Source organism: Grammomys surdaster, unplaced genomic scaffold, assembly GCF_004785775.1.
Source record: "Grammomys surdaster isolate TR1022 unplaced genomic scaffold, NIH_TR_1.0 165, whole genome shotgun sequence".
Taxonomy (NCBI): domain Eukaryota; kingdom Metazoa; phylum Chordata; class Mammalia; order Rodentia; family Muridae; genus Grammomys; species Grammomys surdaster.
In genome coordinates this window covers 89464-109106 of record NW_021604613.1, presented here as the reverse complement: position 1 = coordinate 109106, position 19643 = coordinate 89464, and the positions used below count along the sequence as shown (strand labels likewise).

Genomic DNA, 19643 nt, shown 5'->3' with positions numbered 1-19643 from the left:
ATTTTGCTAATTTGGATACTGTCTCTGTGCCTTCTAGTTAGTCTGGCTAAGAGTTGATCTATCTTGTTGATTGCCTCCAAGAACCAGCTCCTGATTTTGATGATTCTTTGTATGTTCTCTTTGTTTCTACTTGGTTGGTTTCAGCCCTAAGATTATTTCCTGCCATTTACTCCTCTTGGATGTATTTGCTTCTTTTTGTTCTAGAGCTTTCAGGTGGGCTGTTAAGCTGCTAGTGTATGTTCTTTCCAGTTTCTTTATGGAGGCCCTCAGAGCTATGAGTTTCCCTCTCAGTACTGCTTTCATTGTGTCCCATAGGTTTGGGTACGTTGTGCCTTCATTTTCACTAAATTCTAATTCATTAAAAGTCTAATTCCTTTCTTTCTCCTCTGACCAAGTTATCATTCAGTAGAGAGTTGTTCAGCTTCCATGTATATGTGGGCTTTCTGTTGTTTTTGTTGTTATTGAAGATCAGCTTTCATCTACAGTGATCTGATAGAATGCATCAGATTATTTCAATCATCTTGTATTTGTTGAACCTAGTTTTGTGACCTATTATATGGTCAGTTTTGAAGAATGTACCATAAGGTGCTGAGAAGAAGATATATTCTTTTGTTTTAGGTTGAAATGTTCTATAGATATCTGTTAAATTCATTTGGTTCATAACTTCTGTTAGTTTCACTGTGTCTATGTTTTGTTTCTGTTTCCATGATCTGTTCATTGATAAGATTAGGGTGTTGAAATCTCCTACTATTATTGTGTGAAGTTCAATGTGTGCTTTGAGCTTTAGTAATATTTCTTTTACTAATTTTTTTTTTTTTTTTTTTTTTTTTTTGGTGATAGGGTTTCTCTGTATAGTCCTGGCTGTCCTGGAACTCACTTTGTAGACCAGGCTGGCCTCGAACTCAGAAATCCGCCTGCCTCTGCCTCCCAAGTGCTGGGATTAAAGGCGTGCGCCACCACAGCCCGGTGTAATATTTCTTTTACAAATGTGAGTGCCTTTTTATTTGGGACATAGGTGTTCAGAACTCAATGTTTATCTTGGTCAATTTTTCCTTTTATGAGTAGCCTTCCTCATCTTTTTTGTTAATTTTTGGTTGAAAGTCGATGTTATTCTATCTTAGAATGGCTATTCCAGGTTGTTTCTTGGAAACATTTTCTTGGAAAAATTTTTTCCAGCCTTTTACTCTAAGGTACTGTCTGTCTTTGTTACCGAGGTATGTTTCCTGTATGCAGCATAATGTTGGTTCCTGTTTATGAATTCAGTCTGTTAGTCTATGTCTTTTTATTGGGGAATTGAGACCATTGATGTTAAGAAATATTAAGGACAAGTGATTGTTGCTTCCTGTTATTTTTGTTGTTCAAGTTGGAATTTATAGCTGTGTGGCTATCTTCTTTCATATTTGTTGAAAGATTACTTTCTTGTTTTTTCTTGTGTACAGTTTTCCTCCTTGTGTTGGAATTTTCCATCTATTATCCTTTGTAATGCTGTATTTGTGGAAAGATATCGTTTAGATTTGGTTTTGTCATGGAATATACTGTTTTCTCCATTTATGGTAATTGATACTTTTGCTGGTTATAGTAACCTGTGCTTGCAATGTTGTTCTCATAGGGTCTTTATGACATCTGTCCAAGATCTTCTGACTTTTAGAGTCTTTATTAAGAAGTCTGGTATAATTCTGATAGGTCTGCCTTTATGTTACTTGACCTTTTTCCCTTACCACTTTTAATATTCTTTCTTTGTCCTGTGCATTTGGGTTTTGATTATTATATGCTGGGAGGAATTTCTTTTCCAGTCCAATCTATTTGGGGTTCTGTAGGTTTCTTATATGTTTATGGGCATCTCTTTTTTTAGGTTGGGGAAGTTTTCTTCTATAATTTTCTTGATTTTTACTGACTGTTTGAGTTGGGAATCTTCACTCTCATCTATACCTATTATCCTAAGGTTTGGTCTTCTCATTGTGTCCTGGATTTCCTGGATGTTTTGGGTTAAAACCTTTTTGAATTTTGCATTTTCTTTGACTGTTGTATCAATGTTTTCTATGGCATCTTCTACACTTGAGATTTTCTCTTCTGTCTCTTTTATTCTGTTGGTGATGCTTGCATCTATGACTCCTGATCTCTTTCCTAGGTTTTCTATTTCCATGGTTGTCTCCCTTTGTGATAATCTCTTTATTGTTCCTATTTCCATTTTTAGATCCTGGATGGTTTTGTTCAATTTCTTCACCTGTTTGGTTTTGTTTTCCTGTATTTCTTTAAGAGATTTATGTGTTTCCTCTTTAAGGGCTTCTAGCTGTTTACCTGTGTTCTCCTGTATTTCTTTAAGGCAGTTATTTATGTCCTTTTTAAAGTCCTCTATCATCATCATTATTTGAGATTTTAAATCCAAATCTTGCTTTTCCAATGTGTTGGTGTATTCAGTGCTTGCTGTGGTGGGAGAACTGGGTTCTGATGTTGCCACATAGCTTTAGTTTCTGTTGCTTATGTTCTTGCTCTTGTCTCTCATCATCTGATTATCTCTGGTGTTAGTTGGTCTTGGTGTCTGACTGGAGTTTGTCCCTCCTGTGAGCCTGTTAGCCTGGGCGTGTCAGCACCCCTGGGAGTCAAGCTATCTCTGTGTAGGATTGGGGTGCGGAGTGCTGTGGGACAGGATCAGCTCTGGAGGTAGATAGAAACTGGAAGGATTATGTCCCTGGCTGCTCAGCAGTTCCTGGGTCCTTTGGGCCCCAGGCAGGTCTCACTTGGATCAGGTATTGGGACAGTAATGGCAGTCTCACCTGTGAGCTTAAGTGTGTCAGCATTGCTAGGGAACAAGCTATCTCCGGTGCATTGTCTTTTTTTGTTAAAAACCCACCTATAGCCTACTCCTGAGGACTTATGTTACTTAATATCTATCACTGCCTCTTGCAAAATTTGTCAGAAGTCAAACTCCAACTCCAGGTATTGTAAGCACCCCTTTTCCTATCCACCAGGTGAGAGGAACTGACTGGCAACTTGACTTTATCCTCATGCTGACTGTTAAATGTGCGAAGTACCTCCTGGTCTTTGTGGATACCTTCTCAGGGTGTGTGCAAGCAACAAAAGGGATCAGTCTCTGATTTCCTCCTTTGAGAGATCATTCCTTGATTTGGATTCCCAGCCTTCCTTCAGTCAGACAATGGCCCTGAATTCACCTCCCAAGTTTCTCAAACTCTATCTAAAGCCCTCGACACCCCCAGGCATTTTCATATTCCCTATCACCTCCAGTCTTCAGGAAAGATAGACAGAACTAATCACTCCCTAAAAACCACTCTTGTCAAACTGTCATGGGAACTTAACCTCAATTGGGTAAAACTCTTCCTACCTTTGGCTCTTTTCAGGCTACTAGCTCTCCCCAAGTGACCTCTCCTCATCTCACCTTTTGAACTCATGTATGAGTTATGTCTGGTCCTAACTCCTGGTCTTTCACCTGAATGATCTCCCTTCCCTGATCACCTATTTATCCCATTACTCTGCACCTCTGTTTTCAAATGTGGAACTTTGCTGACCACCATCTACAATGGCCACACACTGTCCCCTGTCTACTGACTGTCAACATTGGAGACCAAGTCCTTCTGTCCCCTCCAGACCATCAGCCTTCACCTGTAAGACCCCGAAGGGCTGCTATGCCTGCTCAGCCGAAGGGCTGAGACTTGCTGTGTGTTGCTGTCTACTAAGTAACATTCTGAGGTTCCTCTAAGATCAAAAACATCCTAAGGCATGGTGCTCCAGGAAGGGAATTTACACTTGACATCCTATTGCCCCCCCAGTTGAGTTCCTGTTTTTTCCTGAGTTTGTGTTTTTCCTTCCCTGGCTTAGTGTATATATTGAACCTGCCCAGTAAAGGCATTGGCATTGTCTCATAACGGGATGACTCGAGTGTGAGTCTTTCTTTAATCCCCCAGGCCAACACCCGAGCTCAGTACCACAGTAGCGCTGAAGCTATCACTCACCACTCTCTCCTAAACAGCAGGGCTCATTCTGGGTAACTCTTTGTTTGCTTCTTCTTTGAAAGATGATAGTAAATAATGGCCAGATACATGTTAGGATCATAGACCAATTACTTCGATCAACCACACAAGACCCTCTTCTATATTTAAGACCCATGGGATCCCAGGTGGAAACAGGATTTGTTGGTAAGCACTACTATAAAAACCAATCTGGGTCCCCAGTAAGTACTATTCACATCCAGAGGAAATATGTCTCAATTGTCCAACCTCTAGGAATTGGAAAAACAAAAGTAATCAATCACTCCTCCAAGGTCCTTACTTCCTTGACATTCCTCCTCATAAATGGTACTAACCTATCATTTTGCCTTCTACTTCAGACCCTGACCTTGGCCTACCAATTCCTTAATGTCACCCACCTGGTCTCTTCAAAGATTTCTAGCTATATGTATGTACCCTCTGGAACTAACTTACAATAGCCACTTATAGCTTCTCAAGTGACCCTGCCAGGTAACCTCACCTCATCTTTCATCAGCTGCCCCAACTCTGGTGTTGCCACGACCCCATACTTTTTCTCTATCACATTTTTTGGCATGGAAAACCGTTTTAAGACATCAGGGACATGTTCCTTAGGAATGCTAAGGTCCCTAAACTGCAACAGAGCCCTAACCCTTAATACCTCATCTCTGCCACAGTGCCCTACAGACCAGAACACATCAATACTCTGTGGCACTCAGGTATATCATCATCTACCTTTCTGCTGGTCAGGAATTTACATATTAGTGTTCCTTTCTGTGAATTAGGAGTAATCCACAGAAAAAGTTTTACCAATCGCAGTTGTAGACACAATACTTGCCCAATATAACAAGAGGGCACTTCAAACTCATGCCATTTCTGGTTGCTGTGAGAATACTATAGGTGTTAGTACTGGAATGGCAGAGCTGACTACTTCCTAACCTTATACAATCAGTTCTCTTCCCAGCTTGACAACAATCTTCAAGAAGTCACCCAAACCATGCTCTCCCTGCAAAGACAGATTGATTCTCTAGCAGGAGTGGTGCCTCAGAACCGATGGGGACTAAACATTCATATAGTGAAAGAAGGTGATCTTTGCCTTTTCCTCCAAGAATGATGCTTCTCCATCCACTAGTCCAGAGTAGTGAGAAACAAAGTACAGTAACTGCAATCAGACAACAAAAAAATGCAGGGAGAGGAACAGCGTAAGGCCCCTAATTCCTGAATTTTCAAAAACCTTGTATGGAAGTAAATACTGCCTTTCCTAACCCCACTTCTTCCCATTTGACTGCTTCTACTATTTGCTCCATGCCTCATTAACTTCATCTCCACATTCCTCCAATGACAAACTCAAAAAAATTTTTTAATTAATTTTTATTGGATATTTCATTTACATTTCAGATGTTATTCCCCATTCCCCCTACCCTCGAAACACTCATCCCTTCTCCCCTCCTCCTGCTTCTATGAGGATGTGTTCCCACCCACATACTCCCACCTCCCTGCCCTTGAATTCCCCCACACTGGGGCATCCAGCCTTCACAGGACCAAGAGTTTCCTCTCTCATCTATGCCCAACAAGGCCATCCTCCCCTACATATACAGCTGGAGCCATGAGTCCCTCACTATGTGCTCCCAGGCTGATGGTTTAGACCCTGGGAGCTCTGGTTGGTTGGTATTGTTGCTCTCCCCATGGGGTTGCAAACGCCTTCAGCTCCTTCAGTCTTCTCTCTAACTTCTCCATTGAGAACAACATGATCAGCTCAATGGTTACTGTGAGTGACCACCTCTATATATGTCAGGCTCTGAGGAGACAAGTCCTTACAAGAGTTGCCTTGGTCGGCTGCCCACTCTCCCCCTACCTATTCAATATAGTACTGGAAGTCCTAGCCAGAGGAATTACACAACAAAAAGAAATCAAAGGGATACAAATAGGAAAGGAAGAAGTCAAAATCTCACTATTTGCAGATGATATGATAGTATACTTAAGTGACCCCCAAACTTCCACCAGAGAACTCCAAAACCTGATAAACAACTTCAGCAAAGTGGCTGGTTATAAAATCAACTCAAACAAATCAGTAGCCTTCCTCTACATGAAAGATAAACAGACTGAAAAAGATATTAGGGAAATGACACCCTTCACAATAGTTGCGAATAATATGAAATACCTTGGTGTGAATCTAACCAAGCAAGTGAAAGACCTGTACGACAAGAACTTCAAGTCCCTGAAGAAAGAAATCAAAGAAGATCTCAGAAGATGGAAAGATCTCCCATGCTCATGGATTGGCAGGATTAATATAATAAAAATGGCCATCTTGCCAAAAGCAATCTACAGATTCAATGCAATCCCCATTAAAATCCCAACTCAATTCTTCACAGAGTTAGAAAAGGAAATTCTCAAATTCATATGGAATAACAAAAAACCCAGGATAGCGAAAACTATTCTCAACAATAAAAGAACTTCTGGAGGAATCACCATCCCTGACCTCAGGCTGTACTACAGAGCAATAGTGATAAAAACTACCTGGCATTGGTACAGAGACAGGCAGGAAGATCAATGGAATAGAATTGAAGATCCAGAAATGAACCCACACTCCTATGGTCACTTGATCTTTGACAAAGGAGCTAAAACTGTCCAGTGGAAAAAGGACAGCATTTTCAACAAATGGTGCTGGTTCAACTGGAGGACAACATGTAGAAGAATGAAAATTGATCCATTCTTATCTCCTTGTACAAAGCTCAAGTCTAAGTGGATAAAGGACCTCCACATAAAACCAGATACACTGAAACTAATAGAAGAGAAGGTGGGGAAGAGCCTCGAATACTTGGGCACAGGGGAAAAGTTCCTGAACAGAACACCAATGGCATATGCTCTAAGATCAAGAATTGACAAATGGGACTTCATAAAATTGCAAAGTTTCTGTAAGGCAAAGGACACTGTCAATAGGACAAAACGACAACCAACAAATTGGGAAAAGATCTTTACCAATCCTACATCTGATAGAGGGCTAATATCCAAGATATACAAAGAACTCAAGAAATTAGACTCCAGACAACCAAATTACCCTATTAAAAAATGGAGTATAGAGCTTAACAAAGAATTTTCAACAGAAGAAACTCGAATGGCCGAGAAGCACCTAAAGAAATGTTCAGTGTCCTTAGTCATCAGGGAAATGCAAATCAAAACAACCCTGAGATTCCATCTCACACCAGTCAGAATGGCTAAGATTAAAAACTCAGGTGATAGTAGATGCTGGCGAGGGTGTGGAGAAAGAGGAACACTCCTCCATTGTTGGTGGGACTGCAAGATGGTGCAACCACTTTGGAAATCAGTCTGGCGGTTCCTCAGAAAATTGGACATAGCATTACCTGAGGATCCAGCTATACCACTCCTAGGCATATACCCAGAAGATGCTCGAACATATAACAAGGACATATGCTCAACTATGTTCATAGCAGCCTTATTTATAATAGCCAGGAGCTGGAAAGAACCCAGATGTCCTTAAACTGAGGAATGGATTCAAAAAATGTGGTGTATTTACACAATGGAGTATTACTCAGCTATTAAAAACAATGAATTCGAGAGTTTCCTAAGTAAATGGATGGAACTAGAAATTATCATCCTGAGTGAAGTAAGCCAATCACAAAAGAACACACATGGTATTCACTCACTGATTATCGGATATTAGCCCAGAACCTTGAAATGCCCAAGATGCAACTCACAGGCCACATGAAGCTCATAAAAAAGGAAGACCAAGTGGGGGTGATTCAGTTTTTCTTAGAAGGAGCAACAAAATACTCAAGGGAGCAAATATGGAGACAAAGTGAGGGACAGAAACTGAAGGAAGGGCCATTTGAAGACCTTTCCACCTGGGTATCCATCCCATGTGCAGTCACCAAAGGTAGATGCTGATGTGGAAGTCAGGAAGTCCATGCTGATAAGGGCCTGATATGGATGTCTCCTCAGAGGCCTTCAAGAGTCTGACATATTCAGAGCCAGATGCTCACAACTAGCCATTGAACTGATCATGAGGTTCTCAATGGAGGAGTTAGAGTAAGGACTGAAGGAGCTGAAAGGGTTTGTGGCCTCATGAGGAGAGCAACAATACCAACCAACCACAGCTCCCAAGGTCCTAACCACCAGCCTGGGAGCACTTATAGAGGGATCCAGGGCTTCAGCTGAATATGTAAGAGTGGAGGGCCCTGCCGGGCACAGGTGGAAGATGAGATCCTTGACCTCATGAAGGCTGGACGCCCCAGGGGGTGGAAATTTTGAGGGTGGGGAAGTGGGAGTGGGGGGGTAGGTGGGGGTTACATCCATGGAGAAGAAGGAGGAGGGGTAAGGGGAGGGGGGTTCCCGGTTGGTTGGGGGATTGGGTAAGGGGACAACATATGAAATGTAAATAAAATATCCAATAAAAAAAAAATTAAAAAAAAAAAAGAGTTGCCTTGGTCATAGTGTCTGTTCACAGCAGTAAAATCCTAAGACACTCTTCTTCCCCCTTCTGTTCTTTCCTCCTCCTCCTCCTCTTCCTCCTCCTCCTCCTCCTCCTCCTCTTCTTCCTCCTCCTCCTCCTCTTCCTCCTCCTCCTCCTCTTCTTCCCTCGTCACAGCCCCCCTTCCCCCAAGCCACCTATGCCAATAAAACCTCCCACATGAGACCTGCGGCTCATGTGATTTGTCCAGGATTGTGTTGCATAGTCTAACAGGTATAGGTACATGTCTATCCCTGTAATGGTAAACCAGATGAATTGGCCTACCTACCACACATATGTACACAACAGTTTGACATGTTTCTGTTTTGTGTGTGGATAACAATGTGGACAGTAAAACAGATATATTTTTATGTAAGGTTTTTCTGTTCTTTTAAATAAACTTTAGAAACTTAAAAAAAGAATAAAAACTACACATTCAAAACAGAGATTATACAGATTTGATCTTATACTCTCAATACATATTGATTGCAAGCACTGTTTTTCTAAATGATTGGTTTTTTCTTTTTTATTTTATTTTATTTTATTTTATTTTATTTTTGGTTTTTCGAGACAGGGTTTCTCTGTGTAGCCCTGGCTATCCTGGAACTCACTCTGTAGACCAGGCTGGCTTCGAACTCAGAAATCCACCTGCCTCTGCCTCCCAAGTGCTGGGATTAAAGGCGTGCGCCACCACCGCCCAGCCAGTTTTTTTCTTTTTTAATTAGGTTTTCTTTTTCCTTTTCCTCATACTCTTTGGTTTCCTTTTTTTCTTCCCAAATACAGGTCTAGCAGTCACTAGAACAGTCTTGGCTTTGTCCTCACCATCCTCACTGGAGCTACTAGTGGACAAACAGCTTTCCCTCCCCTGAGGAGGACCTCTAACTAAGTCAGGCAAATCTGAGCAGCTGACTTTTGATGACTCAGCTGCTCTTCTCTGTTGTGCACACATCACAGACGAACTTTCTGCTTCCTCACATGAAGACTCCTGGGGTGATTCTGAGAGGTAAGGGTCCCCTAGAAACCCACCATTTCCTGAAGGCCTCCTTCTTTGGGGGACTGAAGTCTCTCTTGTATATGGTAGGCTTCTTTTCTGGGTTTTTCCTTTTGCCTCATCCAGGTTCTCAGTTGCTTTCTTAAGCTCATGAACTTCCTCTTCCTTTCTTTTCCTTAGCATACATGTCACTGCTCTGCTCAGTCTATGGCTCTTTATGTGTTTGGCATCTTGTTTTTCCTGCTGAGCTAATCTAAAAAAGGAATCAATTCGTAGCTGGGTCTAAAATAAAATAAAGCAATAAATCAAGTAAGTGAGTAGTTCCTACAATAAATCAACAAGTTGAACTGTGGATTATTATTTCCAAGAATTTGGAATTATGGCCTCCAGAAGGAAATTCTAGCTCTGTTTTTTTGTTGTTGTTGTTTGTTTTCCATAACAATTGTATTCTCTTTTTTGGCAGCAACAGAATTTCACAGAATCTGTGCCTAAGTCATTCAATACCTTTCTTTTAAAATCATTATCATCATACAGTACCTTCAAGGGACAAGTTTGCTGATGCATTAGGAACCATTAATTAGTCACATGAGAAACAAAGGTCAGTAAATCCACTGCTGGGAGAAACTCTTAAACCTAGTGTGAAGTATGGCGTTATTCATAACTACTTGAAAACTAAACACCCAACAACATAGAAACAGCCAATGTGAACTTTCATGGACTGTAACCTGGTCCTCTGAAACTATAAAAAGGCATGCAACTCACAGAAGATGGTATATGCTCATGAGCCAAGGGGAAGAGTAGATCCACTCTATCAAGAGGATTTATGCACAGGAACAAATTAGCATGGAAAAAAAGGAAAATAAACACAAAGGAAACACACCTTGAAAGGAGGTGACAATTTTAATCTACTATTGTTACTTTCTAGACTATCTTTGCTTTTTAGAGAGAGAAAAAAAATTGTCTTGAAAAGGAAATGTATCTGAAATTAAAGAATTTATCTGAAATTAGGAAATAACTTAGTCACTAGAAAATATTTTCATTTTTAGTAGGCTTCTATTGCTGGTAGGTAAATGTCATCAGACAGACACAGGAAACCCCTGGATTTTTTTTTTTTTTTTTTTTTTTTGGTTTTTCAAGACATGGTTTCTCTGTATAGCCCAGGCTACCCTAGAAGTCACTCTGTAGACCAGGCTGGCCTCGAACTCAGAAATCCGCCTGTCTCTGCCTCCCAAGTGCTGGGATTAAAGGCGTGTACCACCACTGCCTGGTTTGAAAATATTTTTTAAATCACTGTCCATTTCGATTTTTTCCCTAAATTACACAAATTTAATGGAAACTGATTTCATTGTCTTAAAAACTATACTCTCATTTCTATTTGCATATATGTTTCATCAATGACTTCTGAGATGGGGGAAGGTTTATCTGATACGAGCAGGACACATGGATAAGACAAGCACACAAACCCATTTGGAAACACTGAAGGTCATATAAAAGGGCATTTTAATAACCAAAAACCTCTCTTGTAGAAATGTTAGTATACAGACCAGATCCTAAGTTGTAAATTAAAATGTTAGTGTTTGAAGAAATTGTTTTGTAGTGAATATTTCCTGGGCTTTTAAAAATTGAAGATTAGGGTCTGGAGAGATGGCTCAGTGGTTAAGAGCACTGACTGCTCTTCCAGGGGTTCTGAGTTCAATTCCCAGCAACCACATGGTGGTTCACCACCATCTATAATGGGATCTGATACCCTCTTCTGGTGTGGCCACAGACAGCAACAGTGTAATCACATACATAAAATAAATAAATCTTTAAAAAAAAAAAAACCTGAAGATTAGCTCCAGAGGAGTAATATATTTCATCTTAAACATCTTACTATGAAGTCATTTATTAGACTAGAATTTTTTTCAAAGTCAATAAAACAAGAACACTGCAGCACAAACAAATTAACAACTAGACTTAGGACCCAATCCTTTCTTCTGTTTCACTCTATTTTTAAGGTGTCATCATTTCAAGCCTTCAGCTACCTGCCACGAAATAAGGCATTAACAGCTACTAACTGCAGTCATCACTCTGGACATAAAGAAAATCCACAATTACCTGCTGGACAGTCAGGTTCTTTAGTACTGGATACAGGGATTCATCTGTCTTCATCCTGTTCCAGCCAAAATACCTCTGACAAAATGTACTGGCAGTTAAGATTTACAGAAGTTTTTAAAAGAGACTTAACAGGTAATATTAATAATAATGATAATGATGATAATAATAATATTAAAAAGCCAATCATTGTTGCCATTCCCTGTATCTCCCAGAATAATTATTTTTATAAAGATTAAAGTGGCCAGATAAAAGGCTGAAAAAACAAGCTACTCCAACAAGATCATTTTGCAATAAGTTCTGATCAATCTCCAAAGGCAGAAGACACTCACAAACTCATAGCTGCACAGTGAAGACTCCTCAATACAAAGCATGGCTAACCTAAAATAAAAGCAAGGGGCAGATATCCTGCATACTTCTTTAGGAAAGGAAGTTGTACTTGGGTTGAATCTATTGTAGACATTGAAACAGCCAACTAAATTATTATGTAAATACACAGAATAGAAGGCCAGCAATCTTCCATATTTTTTCAGGATAATTAATCTTAAATATGTGGTCATGTCATGTATACTGTAGCTGCTTCTTTCAAATTAAGATCTATATTGAAGGATACTTGCTGCATATGCATGAAACCCTGAGTTCATTCCCAAGTACTGGGGAAAAAAAAATGGGTTCTTTTTTCCAAAGTTTTAATCTCAACAGGTCTGCAGCTGGGATGGTTTATAAAGGCTTGGCCTAGGAGTGTCACTACTAGGAGTTGTGGCCTTGTTGAAGTAGGTGTGTTACTGGGTGTTGGCTTTAAGGCCCTGGTCCTAGCTGCCTGGAAGCCATTCTTCTCCTAGCAATCTTCAGATGAAGATGTAGAACTCTTAGCTGTTCCTGTACCATGCCTGCCTAGATGCTGCTATGTTCCTGACTTGATGACTATGGACTGAACCTCTGAACCTGTAAGCCAGTCCCAATTAAATATTGTCCTTATAAGAGTTTCCTAGGTCATGATGTCTGTTTACAGCAGTAAAACCTTAAGATTGCGGCTTAATATCCCCGTAAGTATTAAGAAGGAAAGGATATTCTCTAATCTTGTCAACATCAGGCTTGCCCCACAAGAACGATCCCCTGGAGTCATCCACCACAGGCCTGAGGTAAGCGTCTGCAACTGCGGGGTTGGGAAAACCAGGTGTCAGCTGCAACTTCCGTAATTTTTTTTTCACTTTGGTGTCATAGGGATTTTCTGCGGCCTTCCTGTTATTTTGAGCTTCGTGCCACCACTCTCTGTAAGATAATAGGAGCAATTACTTACGAAACAGGAAGATGTTACAGTTGCCACACTGGAGGGAAAGAGCTAAATACAAAGTTCAGAATGTAACTTCAAGTCATAATTCAAATATATGTGGTATAGAATACTAAGCTGCAAGGTAAAGATCTTACGTATTATCATTACTCTCAACTCTCAAAAAGTAGAAATAAACTCACTCAAAAGTACTTTGCTCAACATTTCACAAATGAGACTAGAATCTCAGATGACAAACCCCCACAGCTCCTGCTCAAACCACAGTAGCACAAAGCCACAACTTCTCCAGGCCCCTAGTCAGTGAAATGGAAGGTACAATGGATCCAAAACTCTCAAGAACATACTGGTTGTTTTAGTGTAGATATCATTCAATACCAAGTACGATATGATGGATGGGGCATATGCGGACAAAGAGAGAAACAAAATAGATCTTCTAAATTATAAACAGTGGCAAGTACTATTGCTCTCATGTACTGGGCAATGTTCTAAGCAAAATTAGACTGCTAATTTTGATTTTTCTATATTAAATCCATTTTAAAATATTTTCCATCTTATTATGGCACATCTTTTTTTCTTTAATGCTCCTCTGATGAAGATATCATTAGTCCATCTCTGTGATTTTGGATAATGATCAAGAAGCTATAGCTGTGGAGCATAAAACATGCTTGTCCACTTCCTGTTTTTGGAAAAAGCTGCCCTTAGAAGCAGTCACCACTCCTTGAGAAACCTGTGCTCACTGCAGGTTCTCAACTGAGACTATCCAAGGTCTACCAGCATTCTGTCTATCTACTGACAGTGCCTGGCAGGTGAAACTTTCAGCAGGTCCTCAAGCTTTGAGCTGTTCCAAGACAGAGAATAGGAATAAAAAAAGACTCCCAAACAAGTTTCAGAGTCAGGAGCAAAAACACCAAGTGCTGCTGCTGGAGGCTATGGAGGTTTAAGGTAACTGCAATGTGTCAACAGGAAACTGAGAGATAATACCATGGAAATTCAAATATGCTCCTTACCTACCCAACTTTCAGTGGTTCCTGAAGAACACCTACCCTCCCTTCAGCTCTACTTCTTCACATATTAGTACCAGCAACTGGGTTGCAGCCTACAGGCCACTTCATTGAGCAACTTCAGAGCGCCATCTACCATTCAAAGGCTTAACAGTGATCTTCAATACCAGACTCAAGAGGAAAATAATGATTTCTTTTCTTTTTAAGTTTTGCTTGTTTTGTTTTGAGTATATGTGTGACTGTCACATATGTGCAGGTGCCCTCATAGGCCACTTGATGTAGGTGCTAGGGACTGCACTTGAATCCTCTAGGAGAGCAACAAATGCAAATCACTGAGCCATCTCTACAGTCCCTAGGAAAATGTTTTCTTAACCAGTTTTACAACATAATATTGACAAAACACATGAGTATCTGCCCTAAATACATCCCATAAAGAAAGAGAGTCAGGAATTGCAAAGGAAGATAGAAAACAATGGGGCTGAATCTCTCAGTCAGACTGAGAAGACAGTAAGAAGTAGTCACTATGATGCGACTGAAGGGCACATGCCTGGAAGGGGAGCTGCTGTCACTCCCCCACAGCTATCTTGAGCTTATTGGCAAACAGTGGCCCAGGATGTTTAGAGCTCTTTTTCTTCTTAAACAAATCTAAACATGTTGTGTGAAAATCTCCTTCAAATTTAAATGCTACTGGGATTTAAAAAACAAAAAAACAAAACAAAAAAACCAAAACAAACAAACAAACAAACACAATATGGTATGAAGGGCTCTGCTCTATTCTTACCCCTCTTTCTAAACCTTAGCACTGCCTTCATCCTACAACCGGTTGGACAGAAACTCAGCCTGCCTTCAAGAAGCGCTAACACCCCTGAACACAAGGGCATCTTTGTAAAAGAAACACTAATACAGCTTAAATCACACAATGACCCACACAAACTGGGAGACCTCAACAACCACTCATGATCATCTTACCCATGGATAGGTCATCCAGACAAAAACTAAACAGAGAAATGTTGGAGCTGATGCACATTATAAGCCAAATGGAACTAACAAATATTTATTGGGTAAATATCACTTTACCCAAACACAAAACAGTACATCTTTTGCTCTGCACATCACAGAACTGTCTTCAAACTGATCCTGTACTAGAACACAAAGCTAGTCTCAGTAGATGCAAGAAAAATAACCCTCTGCATCTTATCAGATCATCATGAATAAAAGTTGGACTTCAACAACAACAGAAACAACAAAAAGCCTACAAACCTATGGAAACTGAACAACTCTCTACTCAGTGACCACTGGGTCAAAGAAGAAATAATGAAGAAATTAAAGACATTCTAGAATTTAATGAAAATAAATATACAAAATACCCAAATTTATGGAACAAAATTAAGGCAATTCTAAGCGGTAAGTTCAGAGGACTAAGAGCCTACATAAGAAAAGATTGTACCTATTCAAACTAACAAAAAGATAGAGAGGAAAGAACTAAATGAGCAAAATTAGAAATGAAAAGTGGGACATAACAACAGACACCAAGGAAATCCAGAGAATCATAAGGATACATGGATATATGAGGTCATATGAGGGACCTTATAAAACTGAGAAGCTTCTGTATGACAAAGGAGACTGTCATTCAGACAAAGTAGCAGCCTGCAGAATGGTAGAAGATGTTTTAACCAACTCCACATCTGATAGAGGGCTAATACTCAAAATATACAAAGAACTCAAGAAACTAGATATCATGAAAACAATTCAATTTTAAAATGAGGTACAGATTTAATCTGAGAATTATCAATAGGGGAATCTCAAAGGTCTAAGCAACAAAAAAATTTCAACATCTTTAGCCCTCAGGGAAATGCAAATAAAAACTACTTTGAGATTTTATCTTATGCTCATCAGAATGGCTAAGATCAATAACACAAGTGGCAGCTTATATTGTCAAGAATGTGGAATAAGGGAACACCAATCCATTGCTGGTGGTACTGCAAACTGTAGAGACAGAATTGTAATTAATGCATCAGCTCCTCAGAAAGATGGAAATTGATCTACCTCAAGGTCATTTCATTCCACCACAAGGACCCTTACCCAACCATGTTCTCTATTGTTCTAGTCATAGTAGCCAGAAATTGAAAACAATCTATATGTCCCTCAACAGAAGAATGAATAAGAAAAATGAAGTACATTTACACAATACTATATTATTTACATCACCATTTTAAAAAAAGTGAAATCATGAAATTTGCAGGAAAATAAATGAACCCAGAAAAAAGTCATCCTGTGTGAGGTAACCCAGACCCAGAAGAACAAATATGGTTACGTATTTATTGACACATGGATATTAGCTGTTAAGTCAATGATAAACAAGCTATAATTCATAGAACAGCAGAGATTTAGATTTAGGTTTAGATTTAGAGTAACTGACTAGGAGAAACTAATACATCTCCCTATGAAAGGAAAATAGAATAGATAGTTATGGATGGTGGCTGGTAGTGCTGGAACAGGAGGATCAATCACATGGCAAGAGAGAAGAGAGGGGACAAATGGAGGAAATATAGAGACGGCTAAAATTAGAAAGCATTTGAAGGGTAATATGGAATCCTAATACCGTAGAAACTTTCTAAAATATATACGTATCTGAAGACAATCTAAATGAAATTGCCAGATAATGGGAGTCAAAGCCACAAATAGATGTCTCTCATCACTAAGTGAAGCTTCCAGTTCCAGGATTGGCTTATATCTAGTTGAGCTGTTTGTTACCATAGTAATTCCCAAATAACCCAGCTGTTGTCATTGCTGCTCTGAAAAACTGACAGGGAACTATTGCTGAAGATAACAACTACACAATTTATTGTACACGGAGAACTCAAACATGTGCCTACATAGCCTCCATCCTGTGCTAGCATCTTTTGTACAGGAAGAGTACTCTGCATGATACCAAAAAAGAAATATAAAAAACACCAACCCAGCAACAAACCCTTTGAACTACAATGGTGTCCTGCCTGCAGGATATACTTGGACAATAGTGGTAGTACAAAACTTGTAGAAATAACCAAACAATATCTGGTTTGACTTAAGGCCTACTCCAGGAGATGGAACCTGCACCTAACACTGCTTGGGTTACCTAAGACTAGATAGCCCAAGGTAAGAACCAAATATTACTAGTCTTAAGAGAAAAAAAAAGAGCAATTAAATGAATCCTTATGACATTCTGTTATATTTATACATCAATGCCTTGCTTAGCTATCCTCAGTGAAACTTCCTCCTGAAGCAGATAGGAACAAACACAAAGTCCCCCAACCAGAAATCATATAGAAAGTGAAAGACCTTGAAACACTCAGCCCTAATTAGGACGTGTCCATCAAGTCCCTCCCCTCAGGGCTCAGGGAACCCTAGGGAAAAGCAGCTGGGGAGACTGTTCTTTTTCTGTTATGGCTTCCAGTTTAGTGCTTTTATGGAACTCCTGAGTGTGTAAATAGTATACTTCTGTGTCTTGTGCCTTCTCTTGGGCTCTTTTCTTTTTGTTTGTTTTGTGTAATTCTGATGTATTAGTTTTGTTTTCATTTATTTTGTCTTATTATTATCCCATAGAAGCCTATTTGCTTTCTAATGAGAGACAGAAAGGGGGCTGATCTGGATGGGAAGAGCTGGGAACAAAGGGAAGAGAAAGAATAATCAGGATAAATTATGTAAGGGAAAAAAATCTATTTACAAAAAAGAAAAAATGATGTAAAAAAATTAAACGCCAGCAAGAGTGCATATATGCATGCATGTGCATTTGGGGTTTTTTTCTTTTTTCTTTTGGCTTTTCAAGACAGGGTTTTCTCTGTGTAGCCCTGGCTGTCCTGGAACTCACTTTGTAGACCAGGCTGGCCTCGAACTCAGAAATCCACCTGCCTCTGCCTCCCAAGTGCTGGGATTGAAGGTGTGCGCTACCACCTCCCAGAACATGTGCATTTCTAATAGGTGTAATGTGCATGTAATTGCAGCTTCTTCCAAATGATTGTAACTGCATAAACCAAAATTTAAGTATAATCATTTTAATGCATATTTTGCAATGTTTCTTTTCTTTTCATTTGTAAAAGAATGTTATTTGTAGCTATATAGTTCTTTACAGACCATGCTTGATATAATAATGTATCCCAAATATGTAAATTTCTCTGGGTCAGCACATGGGTCATGAACAGTGACTACTTTACAATCTAAGTTCCTGGCCCTGGACCTCAAAGCACATTTATGGTTGACTTCTTTTATAACACTGAACAAGTGGTAAAAAATTTCACTAGCAACATTGAACAATTTCATTTGCTTCTCCACTCCATTTAATCCCACAAGGACCCATAACGGTGTAGAATAGAACTACTCATCTGTTCCATTGCTAAGGCCTGCACATCTGACTCATACTGTCTACTCTACAACCATCTAAATGAACTCAGAGCAGCTCACACACTAATGAACACTGAAGACTATCTTTGTGTCCCTGGACTAGGATAAAGCAGGCATGATTAAAACAAGACTAAAATAGACCAAAAACAGATTCACCAAGGCCCTAGAAACCACAGTTACGGTCTCCAACTACTCCTTCAATGTACAATGACTTGAGACAGCTTGTGATTTTAGAAACAGATTCCCAGAAGTGATGGCACACACCTACAGTAGCAGCTACATAGGAAGCTGAGGCTGGAGGATTGCAAGTTTGAGCTCAGCCTAGGCAACAACACAGTAAGAGCTCTGTTAAAAAAAAAAAAAAAGACCCATGTATTAGTCGAGTATTTATAGAAATATCTGAATTAAAGGCATGAGGAAAAGCCTTACGAGAATTTTAAAAGTGGGTCCAGGCCTTGTCCAGGGAATTCATTGAGAATCTCCATGGCTGTTACACAGCCAACAGTTGGAATCCCTTCCGTATAATCACTGCCCAGTAGATAAGCCAAGTTGATTAATTTGTTCCGGTCCAATCCTGTATAAATAGCAAAACAGATGAGATAGAGAGAGATAGAGATAGAGAGAGATAGAGATAGAGATAGAGACAGAGATGAGAGAGAGAGAGAGAGAGAGAGAGAGAGAGAGAGATCTCACACACACATACACACACAGCATCTTTGTCTTCCACTAGAGAAAGATATTTCATTCTCAGTTATTTCCCCATTGTCAAGAATGACTGGCATATGAGAGTCATTCTGTGTGCATTTCCCAGGTGAATGTACGGATGAGGTGAATGATAATGGATGTGAATGTCAGGAACATTCACTGTGGCAGAAGTCACAGTGGCTCCATTCCCCACACTATGAGACCATCTCTGGTTCACTGTTAGGTAAGTATTCAACTAACCTTGTCAGGTGATTTAACTGCAAGAAAGATGCTAGGATTTTAATTTCTTAAATCGCAGTTTTTAATACCCTATAGCCTCCCATTTCCATTCACTCATCAAATGAGTTCCTTGAGAAGAAAAACCACATGAGGCAAATCAGGAGAGTGAATGTGTGGAACTGTGGGAAATGACCACACTCTAACTCTTACCTAATTGGCTATAAAAGTCCACATATTGATAGTATTCTATAAACTTGTTTTTGTTAAAAAAGTTCTTATAGACATGCCGGGCCCCAAACAGCCAGATATCACTATCATCAGTAATGGTTCCAGAAGTCTGATCAGTGAGGTCCAGAATGGCACACTGTGCTTCCGCCTCCATGGGAGCCTGGATGTAGGGAATGCCAAACAGGCGCAGGAGCTCCTGTAGTAAGAGAACAAGCAGGGAAATGTACCGTGGGCCTTGACCACAAGAGGGTGTGACAGTTTTACACAGCCCTTCTGAGAGGAAGGA

At 39.8% G+C, this 19643-nt stretch overlaps 1 protein-coding gene across 1 annotated transcript in view; it reads right to left on the bottom strand.

Moving 5' to 3' along the window:
• Positions 1-9140: 9140 nt before the first annotated feature.
• The window catches only part of Ercc5 (ERCC excision repair 5, endonuclease), a 46159-nt gene continuing 35656 nt past the window's right edge, over positions 9141-19643 (bottom strand). The window contains 5 exon segments of the mRNA XM_028765580.1: positions 9141-9721; positions 11537-11621; positions 12605-12805; positions 18635-18779; positions 19340-19553. Of these exon segments, the coding sequence (XP_028621413.1) occupies positions 9170-9721; positions 11537-11621; positions 12605-12805; positions 18635-18779; positions 19340-19553 (1197 nt within the window). The 3' untranslated portion in view covers positions 9141-9169.